Source organism: Gallinula chloropus (genome assembly GCF_964237585.1).
Source record: "Gallinula chloropus genome assembly, chromosome: 1".
Lineage (NCBI taxonomy): Eukaryota > Metazoa > Chordata > Aves > Gruiformes > Rallidae > Gallinula > Gallinula chloropus.
The window spans coordinates 87,259,161-87,286,067 of NC_140085.1; the positions used below are offsets into that span (position 1 = coordinate 87,259,161).

A 26,907-nucleotide genomic window follows, 5' to 3' on the forward strand; every position below is an offset into this window, starting at 1 on the left:
CTAACCGGCTGGAACAGAGCAGAGCTGCCATCTTTTCCCAGAGCCAGAAGCTGCTAGAGAAGGTGGGAAACAATGATGACATCTGCTCGTCTATCTTGACCTCACCTGTCCTCCTGAGGGCTGCAGGTGGTGGATGAGAGAGAGAACCCGTGCCCTGCAAACCACCCGCCCCGACTCCCTCCTGTGCAGGACATGCCTGGCTGAAAGGCAAAAGTTACAACCGCCATACAGACCACAGTGAGGTGTGTTTATTAAGCAGAACCACTGCTTTATAGATGCTTATGCTGGATATAGATGCATTATCAGTGCTCTTACAGTAAACCCTGGTATTTATTCATTTAAGCAGTAATAAGCCTACAATTTGATTTTGAAGACTGAGAGCTCAGTATAAACCAGCGTTGAGTTACGAGCAGGAGTGGCTGCGCTGTACTCAGGATCTGTTCTTAGTTCCCAGCTTTGCCCCCTTGCAAATTAACCAGCTCTTTGCCAGCGTTAACCTTCGATTCAACCAGATTAAATCTGGCCAGAATCGGTACTGTGCTTCCTTTCCTGTCAGCTGATCACTGAATCTTGCTTATCAGCTCCGTGGCCTGGCATTTAGAAGCTTGATACCAGATCTTGGAAGTCTGTCTGCACGAGAGCAGCACTGTAAGTGGCAACACGCTGTCTCTGAGACCTCCACCATCAGCCTACGCTTCCCTCGAGGAAGGAGGAAAGGAATGGATGTGCTGGTCAAAAAGGGCCTCCTACAGCACCAACATAATGAAACATCCTTCCTGGGAGTGCAGGACATTCCAGGAGGCATTCAAGGAAGCTCAGGTGAGGAGAAATGAAGTGCAGTGGGATTTCAAATAGCCTTTCCCTCAAAGCAGAGGCTCAAATGCTTGGGTTTTTTTTCCTCAAATCAAGTAAATCAAAATGCTAAGTGGCAAACATCCCCAACTAGGCCCATGACAAACTGGAAGATGACAAAGGGGAGAAGTTTCTGTTTGTTTATTCTTCTTTAAAATTATTTAAAAGCAAAATTGAAACACTATTTAAAAAAGAGGGGATTCAAAATATCGGGAAGCTGAAAATAAAACCACAACTGAGGCATTACAAGGTTAGCAGAACACAGAAAGTATAGTTAGCATAAAACAGATTTACAGTCTCAGTGAACAGCAAATTCATGCTGCCCATGTAAACGGAACAGCACGTAATACTGCCCCTACCCTCTGGAACACAAAATTCTTTTGCCATTTTGTTTCACTGTAGCACTGGATAGGAAAACACAACGACTTTAAATCCCAACATTTTTCAATTGAAAGGGAAAAACATTAAAAATACGGTATTGCTCTGTAGGCACTGATAAATGTTTTTCTAGGGTAAAAGAGTGTGCCAAAGCAGAATTCAAAATTGCATAATTCCTCTTAAAAATGATACAGCCCCAGTGTGACTGCACATAAAAACTCGCTATGCTATTTCTCTGGCACAGTGGCCCTGCCCACTATGAACCGTCTGCAACACTGGAGCTTGGACAGGGCTAGGCAGAAGCAACAGGCAGCAACACTGGACAATGACTAGATCTCCCGATAAGTCAGAGCGCTCTGACAGCTCAGATCCATCCATGGTTTTCCTTACACTGACAAAGAGTGACTGTGTGTGCTTGCCAAGGCTTTCACTCTGCCTGTTTCAAGTTACACCTGACTTTGAGGTGCTAAGACCTATTAAGGAGGAAACTGGAGCAAGGAAACGTTGCTGCCTACAGGCCTACTTAGAAACAGCCACTCGGGTGGCCAGTGGCTGCTGGCAGGAGGTCAGCTACAAGCCCTGCCCAAGCTCACCATCAGCAGAGTGCTTCCTTGTCCTCTCCCTCACCGAGGACAGGAAGCTCTAATGCTACTTATGTCCTCTGCAGAGCACTCTGCTCAGACTGTGGAGCCCTTATGTCCTCTAAGGGCAGAGATGTGAACTTCAGTAGGATCTGCAACAAAAAAATCAACTCAAAGCAATCAGAGGGAAGCAGCTGCCGGGGCCCTGGAGAAGGTTCGAGCAGTGCCTGAGCAGGGCACCTTGAAGCAGGCTTTTACCTGGCGAGCACCCTCGCTTGTCCTTCCCTACCTGTTTTGGCACATGCAGTTTCCCTGCTCCCCTGCTCTAGCGGGCAGGATGCCTGAGATTAGCAGTCCCGAGCCACGGTGTCCCCGCGCACGGGGGAGGAAGAATGCGCTTCAGTCTTCTCTTTTCCTAGGGAGTCTCTGGCTTAAAAAAAAGTCACGTTTAAAAATGTGCCATGGCAGGAAGCAGTTAATCAAACATGTCCTCAAACATGCGCCGCCCCATGGCTATGTAAACCTCTTTTTCCTCCGGCGTCATCTGGGCCACCAGCTCCGGGCGCTGGCTCACTTGGCTGTAGGAGTGCGGGCGCCCAGCCACTGTGACCGTGGGATCTTCCGCCACCACCTCAAACTCTTCATCCTCATCCTCGTCCTCCAGCCCGTAGGCTGTGGTGGTCGTGGCCGGAGGGCGGGGAGGGGATTCCTCCTCTGACTCGCTTGTCTCGCTCTCGGAGTCACTAGCGTTGGGACCGGAGAGCGGGGCGGCACCCCCGACGGTGACTGTTGAAGCAGAAGGTGTCTTCTTCTCGTGGATAAGCAGGGCACGCATCACCTCCTCGTTATCATCCGGAGCTGCTCGGCCCTCCTCACGCTCCTGGAAGGCATCCAGATCCCGGCCCCCTGAAAAGAGACACAGGGGAATGATTGTTTCGTTGCAGAGATCAGGGTGATGGCTCTGACGGCTTTCTGGACCAGTATTAATTACTGCCACTGAGCAACCTTGGCCAAGTCACACCCCTTCACTACACCAACTCCTCCTTCCCCTTAAAAGACAGAGATATTTATGTTTTTCCTCACAACAGCAGAGTAAATATTGGCATCTCCTAGGAGCTGTGAGGCCTGGAGTCACTGTGGCTTCCACCTGGAAGGCTTGGCCAGGAGCACATGACAAGAGAAGACAACAAACACATGATGGGCAAGGCACATGGAAAAGACTGACACCCTCACCACCACCCTACAGGTGTCCAAAATGGTCGGCCTTCAGCTGGGCTGATGCACTTTCCTTACAGTGGAGCAGAAAGCAGTCCTTGGGACCTAAATCTGGGCTTCCAGATCCCCAGACTACGTGCCTAATGTTGACACCTGTCAGAGATACAGTAAGTCTCTCGGTGCTGTTTAACAGGCAAACAAGCACAGACTGTCTCCTTTTTGTCCGCTTGTTTCCAGGTTGTATGACCACAGCCTGGAGGAGTTGCAGTGATAACCAAGACCATGGGGTGTTGCCAGCCCGGACCATAAACACAGACCCAAACCCATGCCCTGCCCTGCTGTGCTCCCCATCGATAGGGATTAAGATGGAGAAGCAGATGCATCCAGGCAGACGGGGACGACGCAGAAACCACGTGTCACAAAACAACATTCAAAGTAGCTGTGTCTGGTAAGCTCAAAGGTGGACCTCTCAGGGAAGAAGGGAAAAGCTCATTACAGGAACATCCTGGTGGTATTGAGCAGGGACTATCTCACAAAGCAGATGCCACTTACAGCATACAGCCAAGCTGCACAGCACAGCACGAAAGGCTGCATTAGAACGGCTCCAAGCTGAGACACAGCCCAGTCAGGCTCTCTGTCTCTCTACCTGGACGTCTTACTTGAAGGGGGCTGCAGCTTCTCAGCTGACAGACACACGCCCTGTGCTCCTCTTTCAGTCAGTTTGGCTGCACAATAGCGTGAGGGTCTGAAAGGGTGCCTGCAATTCACAGATTCAAAAGGTAGAATTCTGTTCAAAGACTTCTCCTAACCCTACATTTGCTGAGAGGACTGTGAGTCCACCCAGCACCAATAAACCTACGGGAAGTAGGGAGAAAAAAAAATCCAGAACAAAAAATGAAATACAGAGAACCTTATGCAAAAACAAGGCCTAAAAAGTAGGAGAGACTCAGTGGTGAACTTTCCCTCTTGCACCTAAAGACACTCCCTATAAACAACTGCCAGAGCTGAGATGACAGCATTCGGCCTTCATGAGTTACCGCCACTTTCCTGCTTCTCCAAGATCTGGACCCTTGTGGTTTCAGTACCACATCCAGGCAAGCTGGTGCCCAAGCCTTTCCCACAGGGTCTAAAATGCACTGGTTACTTTTTTTCAGCTTGAGATGAAAAAAAATCTGAGAAACAGGTGAACTAAGGACATAAGTTCTGCATTTAGCCTTAAAAGCCAGGAGAGTTTGTGGTCACCCCTTTCCTGTGGTAAAAGAAAGGCTGAAAACCCCACCTCTAATTTCACTGGACTCATGTTTTTATTTTAAGTGAAGCTGCAGCACTGGGTGATGGCTGCAATCACTATTATTAACGCATTGGCAGAATTCTTGAAATGAAGGGAGACTGATGGCATTGCGCTGGCAGCCTTCACTCTGCTTGTTGCTTGTGACTGTGGAGCAGAAGAGGCTATTGGAGAGCTTCTCTGTCAGATAATATCGTAGCTCATCACATTAAGAGCTGTGAAACGACCACAGCCCAGGGTAGCTCTACAAAGTCTGCCTCTGCAGCTCAGGAGTGGGGCTGTCTCTTGTTTGTGAGAACGGCTCCTGCCAGATCCAAGCTGTGAACCTTTTCTGTCAAGAGTCCCAAGCTTCCTTCCTCCTTGTTTATGTCATGCAAGAGCTACAGAAATGGGTCGCAGTAGCAGTTTCAGGCTATTTCTGCAAGTCCCCTGCTCCATCTCCAGTAGAGGTGGAGGTTAAGCAGTGATGTCATCATGCTGTAAAGAGCTATGCTCCCCCTCTGTGTCCGTCAGTGGCATCTGAGAAGCACTTATGCTGTGTACACCAGAAGTCAATTTAAAACTACAGGTGAATTGAATGTCTAGCACAAAGACGGGGTGAGAACTCACCATGGCTAGTGAGTAACAACAACATCTGCTACAGACTGCAGGAGAAGGTTATTTCAATCACCTCACTTTGGCAACTGCTTGGAAAAAGTTTTGGGATTTATACGCTTGAAAGGTATTACATGCAAACAAGATCATCAGGTATCTTCTGACCCTCATTTCACATCCATTTTCTTCACTTCTGCTATACCTACATCCTCCTCTCCTGAGCACTGCACTGGTTCCAGGGTCTCATACTCACTATCTTCTTTTTGCCCTTTCGCCATCTTCTCTTCCTGGGGCATCACAGTCACATTCTACAGTCCTCAGATGACTCGGAAGATTGCATCTATCGATCCACTTTTGTAATAATCACAGGTCACAGGTCTCTATTTCCTATTTTTAGTGTGCAAGCCTAAACAGCACACTTACTACAGCAGACTGCTTCTACTGGTGGTTACAAGATCGTGACTGACCTCAACATAAATGAATATAAAGCAAAGAAAATGAGAAACAAACAAACGCAACGAAGACTCACCTGGCATGGAGACAGACCTTCCTACTGTACATCCTGAAGCTTTATCTCTGACATATTCTTCATACAGAACACATTTGGAAAAATAATTGGCAAGAAGGTGGCTGGGAGCACAAGAGCACTGCTGGTAGATATGGTAGGCTTCCAACTGACAGAATGTTAAGTTGTGTTATTTTTCAGCAGTGACCTCGTATTAGGGGGCAGCTTTCTAGATGAGACTGAAAGATCTCCATCCAAAAGCAAGAAAGTCTCAAGATGGAAAACTTAACAGATAATTAATTAACATTTTAGAAGCACAAACAATTATGTGGTAACTTAGCTCTACTGACCTGTATTTCAATCCTGGATCTAATAAACAAGGAATTTTACATCCACCTACCACAGGTGCTTTGCACAGCAGAAGGGAGCACACAAAGTCTGGAGTGTAGAGAGCAGCAGTTGTACACACAGAGGAGAACATTTTTGACAGCAATCTGAGACCAACACATAAGCAGAGCAGCACTTCTGCTCTGCCAATTTTCTTACCATCTTTGATTTCATCAGGGTCATAAGCCCCCTGCACCGTGCTCTCCCGTAGCCAAATTGGTCTCTCTCTGGCTGGCTTTCCTTCACTTGCAGGCCGGTTAAGATCCTCCTGGTCCTCCATGCTGATGACAACATTCTGGGTATATAAGTCCTCGTATGATGGTCCTTTCGTGGTCCATGCCTCCCGATGGTGTCCACCTGCAAGGCCAGCTGCTGGCCCCGAACCAGCACCAGCTGCACGCTCCTTACTACATAAAAATCAAAGAGAGAAAAACAGAGCACTTAGCACAAGCCCTTCCTCATCCAGCACTGCAACAGTAACTATGAATAGTTCCCCCTCATGCTCTGCACAGAAGAACTCGCATTTTGACTTCTAACATGCAGTGCCAGGAATTTCTACACCAGCGTGCTGACCTGGGGAAGGGGGGAGTCTCTAATGGGAAGCCCCACATGAGGCCATGGCAATTTCCCCAACAGTACTTCCACAATAGACACTAAAGCTGCTGATGCACTCATGTAAAAACAAACATGAAATCCTAGAATATCCTGGAAAAAAGAAGTCACAGCAGCCAAACATATTTGAAGAATAATCTGGTATTTGGAACAGTCTGGTTTTGGCCTTTTCATGGCAACCCTATGCTGGCAACCCCCCAGCATGCTCAGCTCTGTGAACCTTTATTAATCACAGGATTTGTGAAGGAGTTAACTCACTGTCCAAAACAGAATTCAAACCTTTGCTTGGATTTTTAGTGACACAGCCCATGGAAGTCCCACCTCCCGTGCTGCACAGGAGATCTCTACTATCTGCAGACACAGCCCTGGGTGGACTGGGGAGCCCAGGCAGAAGTGAAGGTAAGAGGGCACCTGCAGCACAGCAGACCAGGGCTGGGGAAAAGACTTGGTGTGGTGATGGTGTGTGGGATGAGGCAAGACATAACTGTCTTCATTGTGGAAAAGCTGGAGAAAGAAAGGCCACGACTGATGCGAAGGGAACCTACGGCAGTCAAAGCCTAGTCCTACTTTTTTTTTTTCCCTGGGAGAAGCTGCAGCCAGCACATTTTCCTTCGGGCTCCTTTCTAGCTCAGGAGACTGATGGAGAAAAGAAACATCCCTGCTTGGATCTGATGGAAAGAGAACATCAGGTGGAGTATTTTCTGCACAGCAATGGCAATAAATGTGAAGTCCTGCCTCTGCCCTGTGCTGTTATGTATGCATTGGTTGGAGAAAGCAGCTGAATGGAAACTCACTGCTGTCTGGGTGGAGAAAGCCAAACGTGACCATGCCTCTACTTGAAATCTCTATTTCATCTTCTCAGAGAAGCAGACCCACTACAGATTGTGCACACTCTCAGCCATATAGTTTCCATCATCTGACTGCCAGCGGCACCTAAGGCTTTTCACAAGCAAGACTCCTCTTGTCCAGACCAAATCCGTCAAGGATGCCCACAGTGTCCCCGCTCTGCTACCAGCTGAGTTGACAGAAGCTGTCAGTGATCACGGTTCAGCCGCTGCCATCTACCCAACAACCTTCTCCAAACAAGAAGCTTAAAATAAGGTCACAGTTAGAGAAGACCTGAGTAATATGCAATTTTTTAATTCAGTGAGGACTTAACCATTGCTTGATGAGCTAATTCTGCTGGATTTTTAGGGCTAAACAGTGAAGGGAAAAGATGCTGGTTGGTGATCTTCTCTCTTCCCCAAGTAAAAAATACTGGTGGTGCTCTGCTGCAGTTTGGATTGAGGGCTACTTACAGCCCCTGGATAGTGAGTTTTCTGGGGTCTGTTAGCAAAATTCTTCAGATCATCGTGTTTGCACAGGTCCCCACATTAACTGGTTCTCTCCTGCAGCCAGCCTGCCTAGGAGAGCTTCCCAGCAGCCTTAGATTTTAGGGCAGAAGACTCATGCACATGTATTGCTTATATAACCTATGGAACCACACAGAGACCTTCCTCCCAGTGCGTTATTTCAAGTGTTGGTACCTTTCAGCTCTCCAAGACAGGCGTGTGCTCTGTGAAAAGCACCACTCTGCTTCCCACACAATAGAAATCTCTAACTAGCGTTTCCCTGACGATTTTATGTAATCCACTTTCCTCACAAGATACACAATGCAGCTCTCCCCCAAAGCTCTCCCTCCTCACGACTGCAGCGTGACAGCTAAATACTCAGGAGTGCCAGGAACTGCCTAATAATACTTTTTGCACAGAGATCCCCGTATGTGTGCCTGAAATGGACTTTTTTTTTTTCCTACACAGTATTATTTAGCAGCAAAACACTTATTCCATGACGTCAGGAACATTTTAAAAATGAAAGTAACAGCTCTAAGAGACACCTACGGTACTAATTACTTTAAGCCACCTATTGCAATGTCCCACACTTCGGTGGAACCATCTAGACACTTTCTGTCTACTTTGGGACCCTGGTGAGCTTTGCAAACATGTCTCAATTTTACTTCCTTGGTTGTGGAACTGCACGTTCACCAACGCTGCTGGTAGGACAGTCCCTCAAGACCGTGTGAGCAGGGGAATACAGCTCCACTGCTGGGAGAGACCTTACTGTTCAGCTACCCTGTTCCAGAGCACAGGATTAAAGACCATGGATCAGACGTGGAAGCTGCCTTACGGGCAGCACAGAGTGGGTAGATGAAGGGAGCACACTCTGAAATCTCTCTCTGTCAGATCCAAGACCTGCTTTTTCCCCACCTAGGTCTAGGCTTTGGCCATCGTGCAGTCAGAAACCGTGGCAGCTCCATGGTCCAGATACAGCTACATTCACTGCTACCCTCTGCGTGCCTTACCCTGGTGGAAATCCCTTAATGAGTGGCTATCTGCCTTTAGAGGCGACATAAATAATCCTCGGCGTGGCTGAGGTATGGCCCACAGAAACCACATCGTGCAGTGAGGAAACAACTCGTGTTTTCATCTCAACCCTGCCCAGACCATTAAGAGAAGGTCTTGCATAATGGGGGCACCTCTCTTTGTGCCGTGTTTGAAACAAGGCGCTTTTTCACCTAGCTGCTCCTAAGAGTTTCCACTTCACAGCAGAGAGCCCGCAGTCCTTGAGAGCACGACCACAGAAAACTAATTCCGTGAAGATTTCTGTTGCATAAAATCATGCAATTTTGACATGAGAAAACGGGGGGAATATTAAAATCCATCTGGTTTAGAAAACCACAGAGAAGAAGGGTTTAGGTAAAGCAGGTTTATTTTGAAACCTGTTGGACTAATTCATGCCCTGCCAAGATGAAGAATTTCAACAGCCTCCTAGAAGGATATCAATGAGGATCTGCCCAGCTTCCTGGGGCAGGTGAACGACGCTTACGCAATGTCAGCGGGCTGCTGAGAGCTGTAGCGCTCCTGGCAAGACATGAAGTTGCCCGTGTCGGTGCAAAGAGGCAACGTGAGCATTTGGTGACCTTTTCTGTTTGTTTTACAATCACCAACTGTCAGTTTTGTCACTCAAGATTTCAGACGTCCCAGGCTCCATAAAAACAGAGGAAAAAGTAACCCAGGGTTTGGCACTTAAAAAAAACCCCACCTCACAGTGGCACTTTCATGCAATTAGTTGCTTTGAATTAATAAGAGTTAATAAATAATTAACTCATTGTACGTACTGAAGCAAGTTGCGTTCAAGTAAGCATTTAAAAAGGCGCCTATTTATTTTGTCATTCCTTGCACAAAGTAATTAATCATTTACAATGTTTTTTAAGTATTTAAGAGTCAAGTAAGTGGGTGCTGCTATTTAATCACAGGGTCACACCAGGCTTCTGCTATGATAATTCCCTGTGCACAGAAGGGGAAAACTTAGAAATTACTCTTTTTGGTGGGGTTATCCCAGTTCTACTACTCAAACTGCAGAAAATGTTTTTTAAAGCAAAAGCTGGTGATTCAGCTTGGGCATAAAGGCTTCAAAGACTCCCCGTATCACCAAAGACATGTCGAGTGACCTTGGGAAAATCTCTTCCCCTCTCTATATTGCTTCTGTTTTTCTATCAGAATGATGAGGAAAAATCAGCTACCTTCTTGGCTAGGAAAAGGCAATGAACAAAGAACTTTTTTATTATATTAATTAGAAACTGTCTATTGTGAATATGAGAGGAACACTCTTTCTCAAGGTTAGCCTGGGAGAAAAAAATCCTTCTATAGATATATCAACAGTAAAAGGAGAGTCAAAGAGAATCTCCAGCCCTTACTGGATGCAGGAGGAACAATAATGACAAGGGATGAAGACAAGGCTGAGGTACTCAACTCCTTCTTTGTCTCAGCCTTTAATAGTAAAATCAGATGTTCCCTGGCATTCAGCCTCAGGAACTGGCTGATCGGGAGGGGAAGCAGAATGAAGCTCCCATGGTCAGTGTGGAAATGGTTCTTGACCTACTTGGCCAGTTAGACATCCACAAGTCAATGGGGCCAGATGGGATCCACCCAAGGGTATTGAGGGAGCTGGTGGATGTCCCTGCCAAACCCCTTTCCATCATCCATCAGCAATCCTGGCAGACTGGGGAAGTTCCACTCGACTGGAGGCTGGGAGATGTTATGCCCATATACAAGAAGGGTCGGAGGGAGGATCCGGGGGACTACAGGCCTGTCAGTCTGACCTCAGTCCTGGGGAAGATCATGGAGAGGGTCATCTTGGGAGCTATTGTGCAGCACATGCGTGATGGCCAGGGGATCAGGCCTAGTCAACATGGGTTTACAAAAGGTAGATTGTGTCAGACTAACATGATCACCTTCTATGACAAGGTGACCCGCTTAATGGACAAGGGGAAGGCTGTGGTTGTGGTCTACCTGGACTTCAGCAAAGCCTTTGACACTGTTTCTCACAGCATTCTGACTGAGAAACTGGCTGCCACTGGCCTGGACAGGCAGACCCTCAGCTGGGTTAAAAGCTGGCTGGATGTCCAGGCCCAAAGGGTGGTGGTAAATGGAGCTAAATCCATCTGGAGGCCAGTTATGAGTGGCATCCCCCAGGGTTCAGTCCTGGGTCCAGTTCTGTTCAACATCTTGATCAATGACCTCGATGAAGGGATTGAATGTTCCCTCAGTAAGTTTGCAGATGACACTAAGATGGGAGGAAATGTTGATCTGCTTGAGGGTAGGGAGGCTCTTCAGAGGGATCTGAACAGACTGGACCGACGGGCTGAGACCAACAGGATGCAGTTTAACATGGCCAAGTGTAGAGTGCTGCACATGGGACATAACAACCCCATGTAGCACTACAGGCTTGGGGGAGACTGGCTGGAGAACTGTCAGGCAGAGAAGGACCTGGGGGTGTTGGCTGACTGAGTGCCCAAGTGGCCAGGAAGGCCAATGGCATCTTGGCTTGTATCAGAAATAGTGTGGCCAGTAGGTCTAGCGAGGTGATTGTGCCCCTGTACTTGGCCTTCGTGAGGCTGCACCTCGAGTGCTGTGTCCAGTTCTGGGCTCCTCACCCTGAGAAGGACATTGAGGTCCTTGAGTGAGTCCAGAGAAGGGCAGCCAGGCTGGGGAAGGGGCTTGGAGGGCAAATCATATGAGGAGCAGCTGAAGGACCTGGGGCTGTTTAGCCTGGAGAAAAGAAGGCTGGGAGGAGACCTTATCACCACCTACAACTACCTGAAAGGAGGTTGTAGAGAGGTGGCTGATAGTCTCTTCAGACAGGTGACAGGAGATAGGACAAGGGGAAATGGCACTAAGCTGTGCCAGGGCAGGTTCAGATTAGATGTTAGGAGAAAGTTCTTCACTGAAAGAGTTATCAGGGCCTGGAACAGGCTGCCCAGGGAGGCAGTTGAATCACCATCCCTGGATGTGTTTAAAAAAAGGGTAGATGAGGTATTTAGGGATATGGTTTAGCATAGGACGGGAATGGTTAGACTTGATCTTAAAGTTCTTTTCCAACCTTGTGATTCTGTGAAAAAGAAGTATCCTGCTTACTCTCCCATTAACTAAAGCTAAACACCCAAGGCACTGTGGGAATGCTTCCCTTTGTGGTACATTTCCCTTCCCTCCCCATATGTGTTTAATTCATTTTTTTAAACACAGAGAAGTGCATCACATTTCAGCACAGATGACAAAACTGACAGCTCCCCACATCTTTCTGCATTATTTAAACATCATCTGGTTTTGCACAGCTAGGAATGTTCTGAAAGAAAGTGTCATTTCCCATGGGCAGGAACATTTTGAAGAGTTTTTGATTATACCATGGTCTCCTCCCAAGAAGAAGAGGTGTGTAGCAAGTAGGAGAAAATCACAAAAAAAACCACCCCAGCCCTTATTGTAATGTCATTGAACTAAAATGCAAAGTGTAGAATGCAGATAGCTTAGTTTGAAAAGCTGGGTAGAAGCAAAAGGAACAGATGAAAGGTAAGGGTTGAGAGAAAGAAGACAGTGTACAGGGCACCTTCAGAGCCTTGCCAAACAGCTGCAGTAGTGTGCATTTCCTAAAGACCAGGGTAAAGGGCCTGGTATACATCCCAGCTGCAGCACAGTGAGCAGCAGGTAATTCGAGTGCCTCACCCCACAGTGCAGGAGACTGACCAGGAGAACGGTCACCTGCCTCGTTTAGTATCAAATGGTTATGGCCCTTTTATCTACTTATAAAACACCACATTCCTTAGGGAATCTGTCAGTTAGTGCTGACCAAGTCAGTCCCCCAGTGCAGCCAGAGGCCAAGGAAAGCCTTGGAGAGCAGCTGAACGCAGTACAAGGAAGCAGCACAGTGAGGGAAGACCGGGCGCGCTCCCACCTCTGCTTCAGCGCAGGAATCTCTGTGGGTTCTGGCTCGAGGATTTCATAGGCTAAGTTAACGTCTTCCGTCTCACGAAGCAGCGCGTAGATGGGCTCAATCTGCTCATTAAATCTTGCCACAAGTGTCCTTGCATCCTTTTTGGGCATCGCCGACTCATCTTCCTCCACTTCAGTCTCACAGAAAGTACAGCGGAAAGTTCCTAAAAGGAAGGAGAAAGTTGCTAAGCGTTGGAAGGAACGCCACAGGCCCCATTCTCCATTCAGCCTTTTAAACAGCAGTGCTTTGCTGCTTTCTTGGCTTGACGCTAAACAGCCTCTCTCCCCCTGACAATCCCTTCCCACACACACAGCGTACCTGGTTATTATTTAAGCAGACAACAAAGCAAGTGTTCCGGTGCCACCCAGCGATAGCCAGTCGGGTACAGCTTCTCGCTCTGAAACGCCCCGGTGGGCTGCGGTACCCCTACCGAGGCATCGCCTCGTCTCGCTCCTCCTTTCTTGCTGCACACTTTGAACGTCAGCTACGACTGGGCTGCGACAGAAAGCTTCACAGCACACTCCCAGCAGTTCTAATTTCATCTCTTTCAGGTGTTTGCACTGGTATCTCCCCGGCCACATGAACAGACCAATTTCACAATGAAGCAGGGTGCAGTTTTACACTGCACTGGCCACTCTGCAGTAGCTGCCACACATTCACTCTGCAACTGACACAAAGAAGAGGCTGTTCCTTCCCTCTCAGGGCCACAACGTGTAAAACAGTCATTACTGCAGAGTGGCAAATGCAAACATTTATCCCATTTAACCCCCATAGCAACTTCTTGAAATTAAGAATGTCAAGATAAGAATTGTATGGATGGCAATTAAGAACAAGCTCGTTTTACAGACCTCATCAGAATCTATAAAAAGAGGTCAAACATGAAAGGCAGCTGCAATGGTTGCATGGCAGTGCAGTTACAAAGAAACCCACTGAAGCCCCCTGCACAGCAGGCTTTCCAGTGTCTTTGCTCCATCTGTGAGCAGGGCCCTTAGGCCAGTAGGACCTTACCACATGGTCTACTACAAAGGGAGCAGCACACACATGACTTATCTTTGCAAGTGCTAGACTGAGAATGTACCTCTGCCTCCTCAGAACACTTATATCCAAGTGACGATCACAGGCTTCTCAATTTCTTTTGTCCCATGTGGTTCTTTTAATTCATCTATTCTGTGACATCTACACACACCTAGAACCCCAGTGAAGAAAGGAAGACATCTTACTAATTGGGAGCCTGATAGGTCGTAGCAAGGAAATGATAAGCTTACATCTAAAAATCAGCATTAGAATCACTACTGAAGCCTGCTGTATCACGATGCTCCATGCAAACACAGTCAAAAGAATGGGGTCTGCCCAGGGCACAATGTAATGAGACAGGCTGGCAAGCCAGGGCTTCTGGTGTCTTGTTTTACTGCTTACACTGAGTTGCTAGCTTTGTCACTTTCTTTTTCAGAGTACATCCTTCTCTGCCTGTAAGACAGGGATAAAAACAGACCTAGCTTTTTCACTGATGGCTGTGAGGTCTAGACAATGCTCATGCACTCCCAGGAAAGCGAACAGAAGCACTGTTTACCACAGGAGGCAGATCTGCTGCCTCTCCCCACATTCTGTAGAGATGCCGTGTTCTTGCTCGGCACCATCTGAAGTAGCTTTTGCTCATCGTTACTCATGAATTAATGTGTGTTGCATATGTGTTCTGTAATGTATACTTACTTCCTGCAATGAAATCACTCTCTTTAGAAAAGTTTGTCTTAACTACATGCAAAAGCCAGAGCATCTGACAATGGCAGTATGTAAAGCAAGGGGGTAAAATGACCTTCTCTCTGCCATCTAAGCATGAAACACTCTGCTTATTTTTTCAGGCTGTACAAGTTGCCCCATCTGATTCAAAACCCATACATTGTATAAGCTGTCAGCCCAGGAAAAACTGAAGACAAAGTTTGGTCTCCTGATCCCACATCTGAGGCTACTGGCGCGACAAATTGGCAAACAAGTTGAATCAATTTAAAATAATTAGCACATCGCCGTTCCCATAATGGACTAAGTGAACAAACACAGGTTAATGAGGAAAACTCTCTTCTTCTCACATCCCCCCAAAAGTCCTGTTACACGTTCCTGAGACAGCTCAGCCACTGCGTGCCTCCATCTGTGAAGCCCACGAGTATTTGCAAGAGATTAAGATTGTAGGGAGAACGGCTCCAATTCAGAGCACCAAAAAATCAGAAAGTAAATACAGCTCTAATGAAACGGAACTCCTAAAGCTATCATGGATTTGCTGCAACTTCCACCCCTCAGGGTTCTTAGTAGGAGAAAAAGAGAAAAAGTTAATAGATGAATTATGTAAAGAATCTGAGAATGAGTGAAATGACAAGCTTCCTCCATTAATATGCTGATTTTTTTCGAGGTGATGCAGCATTTCACAAGAGGCGTATATGATTAGCGAACTGGGAAGTTGCTTTGCCGTGGCAGATGGCATTTATACATTGCAAACCTCTTCCGTTAGGCTTTAAGAGGTCACAAAATGTCACCAGAGCTTTTATGACATGGCACATCACATCAGCAGTGACACATGTTCCTTACAGATATGAATTTCATCTGACAAACATGAAGTGGAAGCCATCCAAAGGCTGAGAATGCCCCACTCCGACAATGTATTTCTTCCTTCAGCCCTTACACAACTGATAGTTTTCCACTCAAATATGCTGCATAAGACAGGACAAGTAGATATCCTGGAGCAGACATGAGGCTTTCCTGCATCTTGGAAACGCTAACAGAGAGCACATACATCCCCTTCCTTTCCACACACGCTCAGCCACTCAACAGGCCTCTCTGGCTGCACATTAAAAACCAGCCATTCCAAAGAGATCTCCTCATCCGCTCCCAGACTCTCCAGGGCAGATACGCTGGTAATCTGGCTCCCCAAGGCATGCTATGATTAGAGCAGCTCAGGCTCTGAACTATAGGCACAGAATATTTAAAGCTAATTCCTAATGACTTGATTTCACTTGAGAGAAGGAAAAGGTCAACCGCCCACACGCATCGCAGGCACGATGTCCAAGCGTGCACACTGCATCTGCTCTCCTGGACACATTTATATGGCCACAGCCTCCTGAGTCTGAGCCCAGGTCCTGCTCACTCATGCCCTCCTCAAAGGGTTCAAGCCTCATCCCCAGCCCAACAAGGTGTCTTCCTTCCATCCTTCTCCTCTGGGATTACTCCCCCAGACTCTCACTGTTCTGACACTTGCAAACTACTATTCATCCATTTCATATTTATTTACTGTTGTGCCAAAAAACGCACCTCAGCTCAGCTAGCTTCCATCTTGCTGTCAATCCTTCAGGTACATTTACATGTTGATGTGTTACCCATCCTTCCACCTTCATTTTGCAAGGCTCAGTAAGCCACAGACTTTTCTTTCCTTTTTAAAACCGGGCACCCATTGCTCTGACCACGCTATCAGCCTCACTGGGCACTTGCTCCAGCTTGCTCTCATCTTTCTGCCTTAAGCTGAAAGTATATACAAGTCTCCAGCCAAGTTCTCCCATAAGCCCAATGGCATTAGTGCTTCGCTGATAGCCAGGGAGACCTTTTAAGATCACAGCGTAACAGGTCATGAAAGTGCTGCCTCAATTATCACAAGATGCTCCCACATCTTTCTTCCTCCTTTGTAGTTTCCAGCTGATGAACTCCACACTTAGAGGAGACATTTGCAGAAGATGCTAGGTGCATGACACTGTACTTTATAGTATAATCTTTCAGCTCCTTTTTATTCCTCCAGTCTTCATCTCTGTCCAATTCTTTGTTCTTGACTGCGTCACAAAACATTAAGCTAATTTATTTTCAAAATCTCCCACAACCTTCTTTTAGAAGTAGCATTATTACCATCACAGAGCGAGCAAAGGCACAGATGGCACAATTTCAGAAGTATCTGCTGATTCTACCCATACTTGATTTGAAATGCCTATGAAATGCTTTTCTGAAAGTTCTGTTTCAGATAAGAGCGTGCAGTATTTTTACCACTCTTCTGCCAGGCTCTAGAATCTGGGATCTCACGTTAGGCACAACAGCTAATGACAGCCTTTGAGAAGTTTGGCTAAAAACGACAAGTCCAACACCACACAGAAACTCAGCTGACTGGGAGGGTGAGACCATGTTCCTGTGGCTATTACAGCCAGTTTCTTTAAGTAATTCCTTCTCACACTGCACGTTTTCCTGTCTTCTGCAGCTAGCCAGACGTGCATTATACGCACACAGCCCCTCTCGCTGACCAAAGCACATTTTGTGGGGGGAAAAGAATTACATCACAGAGAAAAAGTTATAGGGTCCCCAAGCAACCTGGATTTCAGCACTCCCAAACCCTGAGTGCTTCATTCGATGTCAAAGAGATTATTAAGACCCTGAGGAAAAGATCCTGTCCCTAGGATCCCACCAACAGGAAGCCAGACAAACGCCTCCTGCCACGCGATGCAGCGACAGCCATATGGTTAATCTGGAGACCCGGAGTGCTCAGCTCCACACAGGCCTCTGCCATTTGACTCAACAAAGAGAATATGACAACCTGCTAGTGCTGCAGGGGGAGCAGGATGCCTTCCCAGCTTGCTTCCTGGCAACAAAGGAAGGGAACACCCTGGGTCCTGCTCTAGCTTCTTGGAAGAGATGTGCTGCTATCCTACCTGCTAGCCCCATGCCTTCCCATCTGCTCACATCCCAGTTACTGGCTTTTTCCCACTCTGATGGCCCTGTTCTCCTTGCTCACAAGTCTTAGCCTATCCAGCCCTGCTTTCTCAGCCTCGGCTTCTCTCCGTTCTCTGACTTCTCTGTCCATCCTTCTTTTCCTCAGCTGCTTTTTCCAACCTCAGCCTCTACCCACTCACATGCCTCTCTGCCACATGTTCTTCAATCAGCTAATTCTGGTTCTTGATGTGATCCCTGGTCATTGGGTCAATTTCCTATTTCAAGCCAGAGAGATGGAAGATCTTTTCACAGCACAAACATGTCATTCAGAATGTAACACAGGCAAAGGAATATACATTTCTCCAGCCTCCTCTTCCTTTGTATCAGTCCATTCTTCAATATGGCCAAACTGGGGTTTTTTTATTACATTTTTATAAATGATATAAACTTAAGTCAGATACAGAGAACAGGAAAACCTCAGCATAAAGTAAGTGTTTGACAAAGTTTTGAACCAACAAAAATCACAGAACAATTCCTATGCCCACCCTCCACAAGCAATCCCAGCTCATATAAAAGGAAATATAACCTAAGTAATAGGCAGTGCTGTCAGTACAAATTATAACTAACTTCCTTTCATTTCTTATTGATTTTCAAGATTTAGAGGACCTTTTACAACAGCACCTAAAGGCATTTCTCTCCTGAATCATTAAAGACACGAAGAGTATGCAGAGTGGCCACAACAGACCTGGATCATTAGTTACCATAACATACCTACCAGAAGTAACAACCTGAGGGGTTAAATTGAAGATAGTTTTAACGACCTTAATGGACTGAGCTAGTAACAGAGCTAATGGTTAAACAGTGTATTGTTAACTGGATTAATGATAATGCTGATTAGATTCTAGGAGCTGTTGATCTTTAGTGAATCCCAGACTTAACAGAGACTTTTCAGCCTTCATTAAATGTTCCTCAGCATCTCAAAGAGAAAGCAACCCATTGTGGCTGACTGGGAAAGCTGCTCCCCTCCCCCAAAAGATGAGTCTCTTGTCAATCTTAACAATTTGCCTTCCTGGCCCCATGTCTCTTTCGTCCCTATATTGGAGACCTACAGTACATTTGCATTCACACTTGACTTCCAAAAACCCCAGTTGTTTTAGGCAAAAAATAAGACAAACCCACCAATAAAATCAGTCTCCTGAACATCACAGCAATACCATTTTCTCCTGCAAGTAACTCACTGATTCTGCACATGAATTAAATGAGCCAATTACAGAGCACAGTGTGTTATGTAAAGTGTAATGCCACATCTCATCTTTCCCAGACAGGTTTCATGGTCCATTGGATCTCCAGCTCTCGAGGACCGCCCAGGGCTGACTGCAGTTCTCTATCTTGAAATGTGACACACAAAGTGCATGTTTTTACATTCATCCTGTTTGGGATAGTCCAGAGCAGACACTGTCATCAGAGCTTCTTATGGTGCAAGGACAAAGACTGGACCGTGTGCAGGAGGTGTCAGCACTTCGGGAGGATTTGCTATCCCCGCTTCTGGAATGAAGCATCCAGCTTTGCCACTGAAACTCAAAATGCATCAGGCTCACTTTAAACCTTCTAACGACAGAGAAGAGAAGGTATATTGCAACTGAGGTGAGTAACCTTGGTCAGAGACACTGAGAGAGCAAAGCCAGAACACGTGGGTGACGCCTGAAAGCAGAGAACTGAGAAGTACCTGGGACGGTGCTGCCCGGAGATGCTCAGTGCAGTGGCCGCAGACTGAAGCCGAGAACACCGCACGCCTGACAACAGACCCTGCAACCAAATCGTGATGCTCTCCAGATGAAGCCTGAGCAGACATCAATGTGGGCTGCTAAATACAGCATCCTGCCCTCTAAACTGACAGCTCTCTTCCTAACAGCCTAAGAAAGTACAGAGCCTTCTCCATCCCTCTCTGCCTTTCCTTAAGAGGTACTAACCACGTACGTGTAATTAGGGCCACGGGCAGGAATGACAGCAACAACCAATACCAAAGGCTGCCTGACGCAGCATATTATCAGATCCCAGACTGAAATTTGCCAAAACATCTATTATATCACAATTCTGCCTCAGATGAGTGAAGAAGCGTGTGGAGTGCACGCTTATAAAATGTCAAGCACAGCAGTTCAGCCAGAAATGGGGCTAGGGACAAATAATGTAACTAATACTGTTATCTGAAGAGAGATTTTAATCTCTTCATGAATTTTTCCCTATTATCTGAATTCCTAAAAAAGTTGTGTTATCTGCTGCTTACAAATGGGATCAAGACCCCCAAAATGAAGGAAAAAAATATTCCTTTTAACTTTTCATGCCACAAATCCAGATCCAGTTTCTCCCAAGCCTGTACATATTCCAGCATAAATCCTACTGAGTCAACAGCTATGACATCAATACTTCGCAGAAACCACAAGGTTTTCAGGCAGGTTTCTGTGAATTAGAGAACGGGCAAGGACCAGTTCACCTGCTAGTTTTCACTGGCCTGTTCAGTATGAAATGGAACTGTATGGTGGAGGGAGGAGGATAAAAATCAAAGTCCATGGGACAGCATTCGACTGTCTAGGCCACATGTAACAGGTCTGGGAAGGAGTCCTACGTACTTCTACCTTTGAAATCAGCCTCCAAAAAAGGTTTATTCTGTGAATTCAGTAAGTGCAAAACCCAGTATTTGATCATACAATTCAACATTCATAATATATGCACACCAAGATATAGCTCTGACTTTTGAGTACCTGATTTTGAGCCTTAATAATGCTTCTTAAACATTTTTCTTGTTTAATATAGATTCAGAGTACTGAATTACCCACCAGGTATTAAACAGAGAGTAAACATTTCATTTGGATTAATGTAAATCAGTTTCTTTTCAAAGCTTCTATTACTGTAATATAGATGTAGCAGACACAGCATTTAAAGGCACTTATGCAGCAGCACTATTTCTAATTCAGATGTGGTAATTCTGCCAGAAATGTGTTCAAGAGGGTTCAAAACTGCAACTCACCAACATATAAAAAATGATCAAAGCCATTGGTTTCAAAAAGAAAAACAAGATGGCAATTTATAAAAAAAAAAAAAAAGACATACTCAAACACACAGCAGGATTGGCAAAAGATGAAAGAAATACATTTTATAATTGCCATTAACTAGTGTCTCACTATAATCAGAAGGCAATTTCACTTAGCCAGTGCATATGTCCATGTATTGTTTATTTTCCCTGGAAGCAGTGCATAAATGTATAAAAATTAAGAGACTGTCAGTCCTGGATACAGAAGGTCTCTGTTAAGCTGCAGAGTGGACTGTACTCAGGCACTTAGAATATCCTAGGCATAATTTGGAAAAATGGTGGTGTTATTACAGATGTGATGTTATTACAGATGGCCAAGAATGATGTCCCAGCACTCAGCCTGGACCCTCTCAGCACAAAAGGAACCCTGCTATTAACAATAAAAGTAGGAATTGCTGAGGTAAGACACCCTTGTCAACACCTTCAAATACAGAAGGACAGGAGTTTTCTTCCCCGAAAACCTCAAGCATTTAGGAACAAGGAAACAGAAGGTTTCAGCAGCTTGTTCCTGTTGTAGGCAATGGCAAACATGAAATACTTCCCATAAAAAATGGATCATGGGTAAACCACACCAGCACTTGTGATATTCTAGAAGAGGTCTATTTTTCCACGTTTGCTGTCACTACTGCATCCCCTGGTAAACACACAACAGATTCCCTGAGGAGAGAAATTTCAACTCTTGCACACCTAGCACACTACTTCTAGTCAAAAAGAGCTTCAAATTCAATACATGGTCGCTGACAAATACCAACAACCAAAACTCTTTATTTTCATATTCTCTTCAGAGTTAATGTGTAGTAAGAAAAATTCCCTACTGCATGAGCTTCCTCCGCAAAGCTACTAGGGCCACCAACAGAGAGCAATACAGATTAATAAAAAAAATTTTAAATGCCTTTTTCTCATTATTATAGACTCCAGTTAAAAAGAAGGGTACCCAAGGGAACACACCATGGATGCTAAGACTTCGCATTTCATGCAAATCTGCTCATGTGCACATAAGAAACCTTTTTAAGAACAAAGAGCAAGAATGAAACCATCATCCCAAGGCAGTATTTGAAAGGCTAAGGGGGCCAATGTCAGCAGCACGTGCTTCCATACCAGTGCTTCAAGCAGTGCTGAGCATTGGGATGGCAGCAGCTGGCAAGGGCTAGAAAGAGGAAGCAAGGCAGCAAGTTTCAAGCCAAGTGCATCATTTGCAGCCTTATTTTCAACAGCATCACACGACAGGACAACACCAAGAGTACAAGCTACTCTTCAGTCTGCTTCTCCCTTTTTGATTTCCGACAGGCTCTGCAGGCCCTTCACAATTAACAAAGCAGGTTTTTCAGATGCTGGTTACTTAAGAACAAAACCAGCCCATTATCAGAACAGATGTCAAGTTACCCTCCTTTCTGAAGGTCTGGAATAGCTTATGGGTGACACTCAACAGCTATTTACTGATGTCAGAGCTCATGCTCCTATAGCCTGCAGTTTTTGAAAGGTACCCTAGCACTGCAAAAATATACAACAGTACGTGGTAAGAACAAGTACTGCTCTCCAGTTGACTTCTTCCGATTAGCTTGTTGCTGGGAAATCAAAGGATGATGCAAACTAGCACCTTCTAACTCAACTGATTTGTATTCTCAGCTATGCCAAAGGCAACAGATCCCCTTCTGAAACTTGTGCATATAGCTTTTGCCTGCAAATCCCACCTTTCAACTGCTGCATTACACGCTACTTTTATAAATCTGTTGATTCTTTTCATATTTCTCTGAGTTTGTAATAGGAAGCCTCACTTGTTATCTGCCATCAAGAAAACTGGAATAATCATGTATTCTTTATTGCACCTTTAGATAAATCTTCTGGATAGCCACGCCACCCCCTGTTCTCTTTTTGCTGTAATGCTATGCCTTTTATAAACGCCTCCATGCAACAGGACTTTCAAAGGACCCATCATTTCTCTCTTCCTTGTGAAAACTGGGTATGCCACATGAGACACCCCAAACCAGTATGAGTAACGCTGCATGAAGGGCCACCTCTCATGACTGGGAAAGAATTACAGCCAAGCCAGATCCCACCTGTGCATAACCCAGTGCTCAGTCCCGCAGCCAGAGCTGGCAGAAGGGAGGGAAGAGAAGTCCAAAGCAGCGCGATGGCAAAGCTTCCTCCAAAGACAATGAACTCTGCCTAACTGCCCTTCTTCCCTCTCCATGCATGCAGAGCCATTAGAGTGATGGGAGCGGCATGGAAAGCTCAGGCTGCACTTTGCGGCCCAGGCAGTGGCTGGCAGGAAGGACCCCATATTCCCATTAAATAGAAGAGAGAGCAAATGGAAAGCCAGGCTCCTTGGGACTGAGCTGAGCTCCAAACTGCAGGACGGTGCCAGAATTGCCATGGAGAGAAAAAAGTTGGCAGTTTGCGAGCAGAAGTATTGCACAGATGCCAGGAGGTAACCTGGAGCACAAAGGGAGCTAACAGAGGCCAAGCCTATGAAAACACTGGAAAAAGAAACTGGGGGGATGCAGGGTGGGGAACAATAACAGCACCAGGACAAATTGCTGGTCCATAATACTGGGCAGCGCTCTTGTGAATCTGGGGTAAAGTCTGGACAGCTTGGGGGTAGAAAGGAGGGTCACAGTTTATCTCTTATCCTTCCAGAGAACAACCTTATCTCTTAATACCTAATCTCTTTTCTTTTGACTCATGCAATGGGCACCACATGGGCTTACAGAGGAGAGAGGGACTAAAGCAGAACAGCCCCGTGAGACAGCTGCAAGTGCCATGGGCACATGCTGAAAACAAGATTTCTGCTAACAACCCTTCAAAGACCAAATTCCCAGCACTCTCACCTCAGCTACCTGCTTGGAAAAAAGGTGCTGTACTCAATTATTGCTCTTTTTAGAGAAAAAATATCTTCTACAGCTAAGGGCAATTTTTGCCTTCTGCACTGCCATGTCTGATCACAGGTTTCACGGCAAGAATGAGTAATGGTCACAAATGGCACCTCCACACTACAGGGTTTCTATACATCCCCAGTCCTAACAGCATCCGTCCACTTAAAAGGATTTAAAGAGCAAGCCACCCCACGTGCACTATAACTTTCTCTAGACCATCCGCTCACTCCAGCAACCTGCATACCAAAAGCAGCAGTTTGGAAAGGCCAGGACAATGGAATAAACTGCTTCCTGAGATTATTTTGCTTTTAAAAAGTAAGACAGACAAGATATTTCAGACACTAGAGATGCAAAATACTAAGAGTCTTACCCTCCTGCAGTGGCACGCAGTAGAGCTGACCAGAAGCAAAGCCAGCGAGACAACTCTTCCAGTTAACCTGACCCATGCATAACAAGAAATAAGCCAGTAATTTATTTCCATTCTCCTCATTTGCAACATCAGCAGGAGAAAAGGAATTGTTAGTATCAAGAGTGTTCTAACAGTGTTTCTGACCTTAAGATTACTGCTGTTGCAGATAACCCACTGGTGATTTGTCATCTCTCATGGAGCTATTAAAGAGAAGTATTGATGAAGCTTATAGTAATGCCAGACAGAGCAATATAAACCTCCTTGACACCTGCAACTTTTGAATGTCCAAAGGGACCACCTCCCTTTATGTCATTCTATCCTACTACTGCTTTAAGTTTGTTTCTTCTTACTGCTAATATCTCATATTACATCACCTGAAAAATCAGATCCGAAGAAGCTTAATTCAGCCTTGCCTCCTATCTTGGTTTTAGCTGGAACAGAGTTAATTTTCTTCCTAGCAGTTGGTACAGCACCATGGCTTCGATTTAGAATTTAATGTTGGTAACACATGGATATTTTTAGCTGTCACAGTCCAAGACTTTTCAACTTCTCATGCTGCCCTGCCAACAAGAAGGTGGGGGGATGTCCAAGAAGTTGGGAGGGAACATGTCCAGGACAGCTGATTCAAACTGACCAAACAGATATTCCATAATGTATGATGTCATGCCCATAACTGAGGGGAGATGGCCAGGAGGCACAGAGCTCAGGAACTTGCTGAGAATTAGGTTCAGGTGGTTAGCAGAGACCCCCTGGGTTTTTTTTCCCCCTGATTCTCTCCCCCATCCCACTGGGAGCAGGCGGAGAGAGCAAACAGCTGTGTGATTGTTTTACGTGTTTTATCATGATACCTTGTCTTCCATTTACTGCTACATACAGACAGAGCCCTCAAATTATTTTGCAAAGGAAATACTTCTTTAGCAACCTAAACAGCACTACCATTAAAAAAGTATAAGAGTGGTTAAAAATTGCAAAGAAATAGCAATTTTTATCCCACCTCCCATATTTTACAGTGTATGTTTGTGGAGAATGTGCTATTTTAGGCAGACTGTACAGACCTGACAGTCCTAGATAAAAAGTGTTTAATGTATCACCTGAAATGTCTTCTGAAAAAGAAACCTGAGTTTTCCCTTAATTAGCCTCCAGCAAAATGTATCTTTGGACATCAGACTGGATAGGCACTGAAAGGAAATGCCATGACAGATACCTTGGGCTAAATTATAACTAATTTAGTTTAATATACATTATTAGGTTAACAAACAGACTGCCAGGTTATCTAAGTAGACTAAGTGATCAAAATTTACTGTTGATTTCCATTACAAAAACAATAACCAAAAATACACTTCCTATTTAATTTATCTGATCAAACAAAACATCTGCTAATTCTTATACCATTTCATTAACCTCTTTAGTAAAACAAACAAAGAAAAAAACTTCAAACCAAAGTTAACTTGAACAAATTACCCTTCATGTTGCTAAAGCATCAGAACTCTGGAGTCGTACCTCCGACACTGCCTTTCAGACCAATGGGTTGAGTCAGCTTTCTGAGTGTATAGAGAATTAATGTCGTGAATTGTTTTCGGCACACCAAGTATCGAGTCCTTTCCTCTGATACAGATGACAAATCCAAACCAAGCACATGCATGAATAATGTTTCATACTATCCCTATAGATTAGTGTTCATAAGAGTCTGATATATGTTTTAATTTCTGATTATCTACAATTCCACTGAGACAAAAGCAAGAAGAAAATGACCGAGATTGCCTGATTGCTTTTTAGGTACTAGACATACCTGCAGATATATACATATGAGCACTAGTACATTAAAAGGAACAACAAAACACTTCATAAAAACATTTCTGGTTTTCTTTATGTATAGTCTCTTCTCCATCAGAAACTTCTCATATCTTCAAAACAAGTGCTTCTCCAGTAACTCATTTTACAGAGCTGCTTCTCTGCTCTTCCTTCCCTCTTCCCAGGGGACGCAGTGGCTTCACTGATCATGTGCCACAACAGCTCCTGATTAATTCTGATAGACAACCAGCAGTTAGCTGGCACATCATCATCATCGCCCTAGGATGAACAATAATCTGCCTTGCCATCTGCTCCCAAATTTATTTTTAACCCGTCATCATTTCCTTCAGTGTGGCAGCACCCTTCTCCCTGTAAGTGTTGTGCTGTGAGGCAGTGGCAAGGGGTGAGGGGGGGATGTCCAGTCACACACCCTTGAGTGTCACAGGAGATGGGGAACAGATGGATAAATGCAGGATCAGGGGACAGAAAAATTGCTTCTTCAGCACTGGAGTAGGCAAATATCTTCCAGCAGACAGCAGTACCTGCTCGTCTTTCAGTTCCTTGGCAAGCTTGATAACGTTACACAATCCAAGGTGGTAGGAGAAAGAGTGGAAGGCCATATATGTTGACCATTTACGGATGGAACACACATCTCTGCATTTAGAGAGGCCTGTGCAAAATTTCAACATAAAAGGTTTTTTTGATCACTTTGGTTCACAGACAGGCCCTGCTCCAAGCCAGCTGGGCTGCCGTGACAGTCAGTCTCAACCTATGACACCCCTTGTCTAGCACAGACTTGACTCATTAGCTCTAAAGAAGAGCAGTGAGATGCTCCATCAGCATGGGAAAGCTGGCTAGCACATCAGCTCAGGCTTGATACAGTCAAAAGGCAGCAAGGAGACTCCTTTTGTAACTGCACAGCCCTGCTCACTGCCTTCATGCTCACTTTCAGGTACAGAAGTGCAGCCCAGAAGGTGACAATTACAGTGTCACTGTGGCTATGACACTGCTGAGAAGTGCTGCTGTCACCAGCAAACTGCAGGTGGACAATGACACATGGAAACTGATGTCATGTTGTAACAGAGAAAGAAATCAGGAGCAGCCCAGGGCTTGGTACAGCTGGTAAAACGAGCTTTGATATACTGTCAACAAGACCTGATGACCATTACCCCAGAGAAAACGGCAAACTCTGGAAAGCATTTTCCAGGATATAAAGAACTGTCTCAGAGGGACAAACTTAAAAGGGCAAAAAGAAGCTCTGAGGAACCTGAGGCAGGACAGAAAAATAGGAAGACCTTTGCAGGTCTCCAGTCCAGTCTCCTGCTTAAACCAGGGCAGTAAGACATTACTGGTCATG

General features: G+C 45.5%; 1 protein-coding gene across 1 annotated transcript in view; it reads right to left on the reverse strand.

The window, feature by feature from the left end:
- Window positions 1–984: 984 nt before the first annotated feature.
- The window catches only part of GTF2E1 (general transcription factor IIE subunit 1), a gene marked incomplete at its 5' end in the record, with an annotated part of 48,333 nt that continues 22,410 nt past the window's right edge, over window positions 985–26,907 (reverse strand). The window contains 3 exons of the mRNA XM_084265148.1: window positions 985–2,717; window positions 5,960–6,207; window positions 12,680–12,881. Coding sequence (XP_084121274.1) covers window positions 2,287–2,717; window positions 5,960–6,207; window positions 12,680–12,881 — 881 coding nt within the window. The 3' untranslated portion in view covers window positions 985–2,286. The remainder of the gene's footprint in view (window positions 2,718–5,959; window positions 6,208–12,679; window positions 12,882–26,907) is intronic.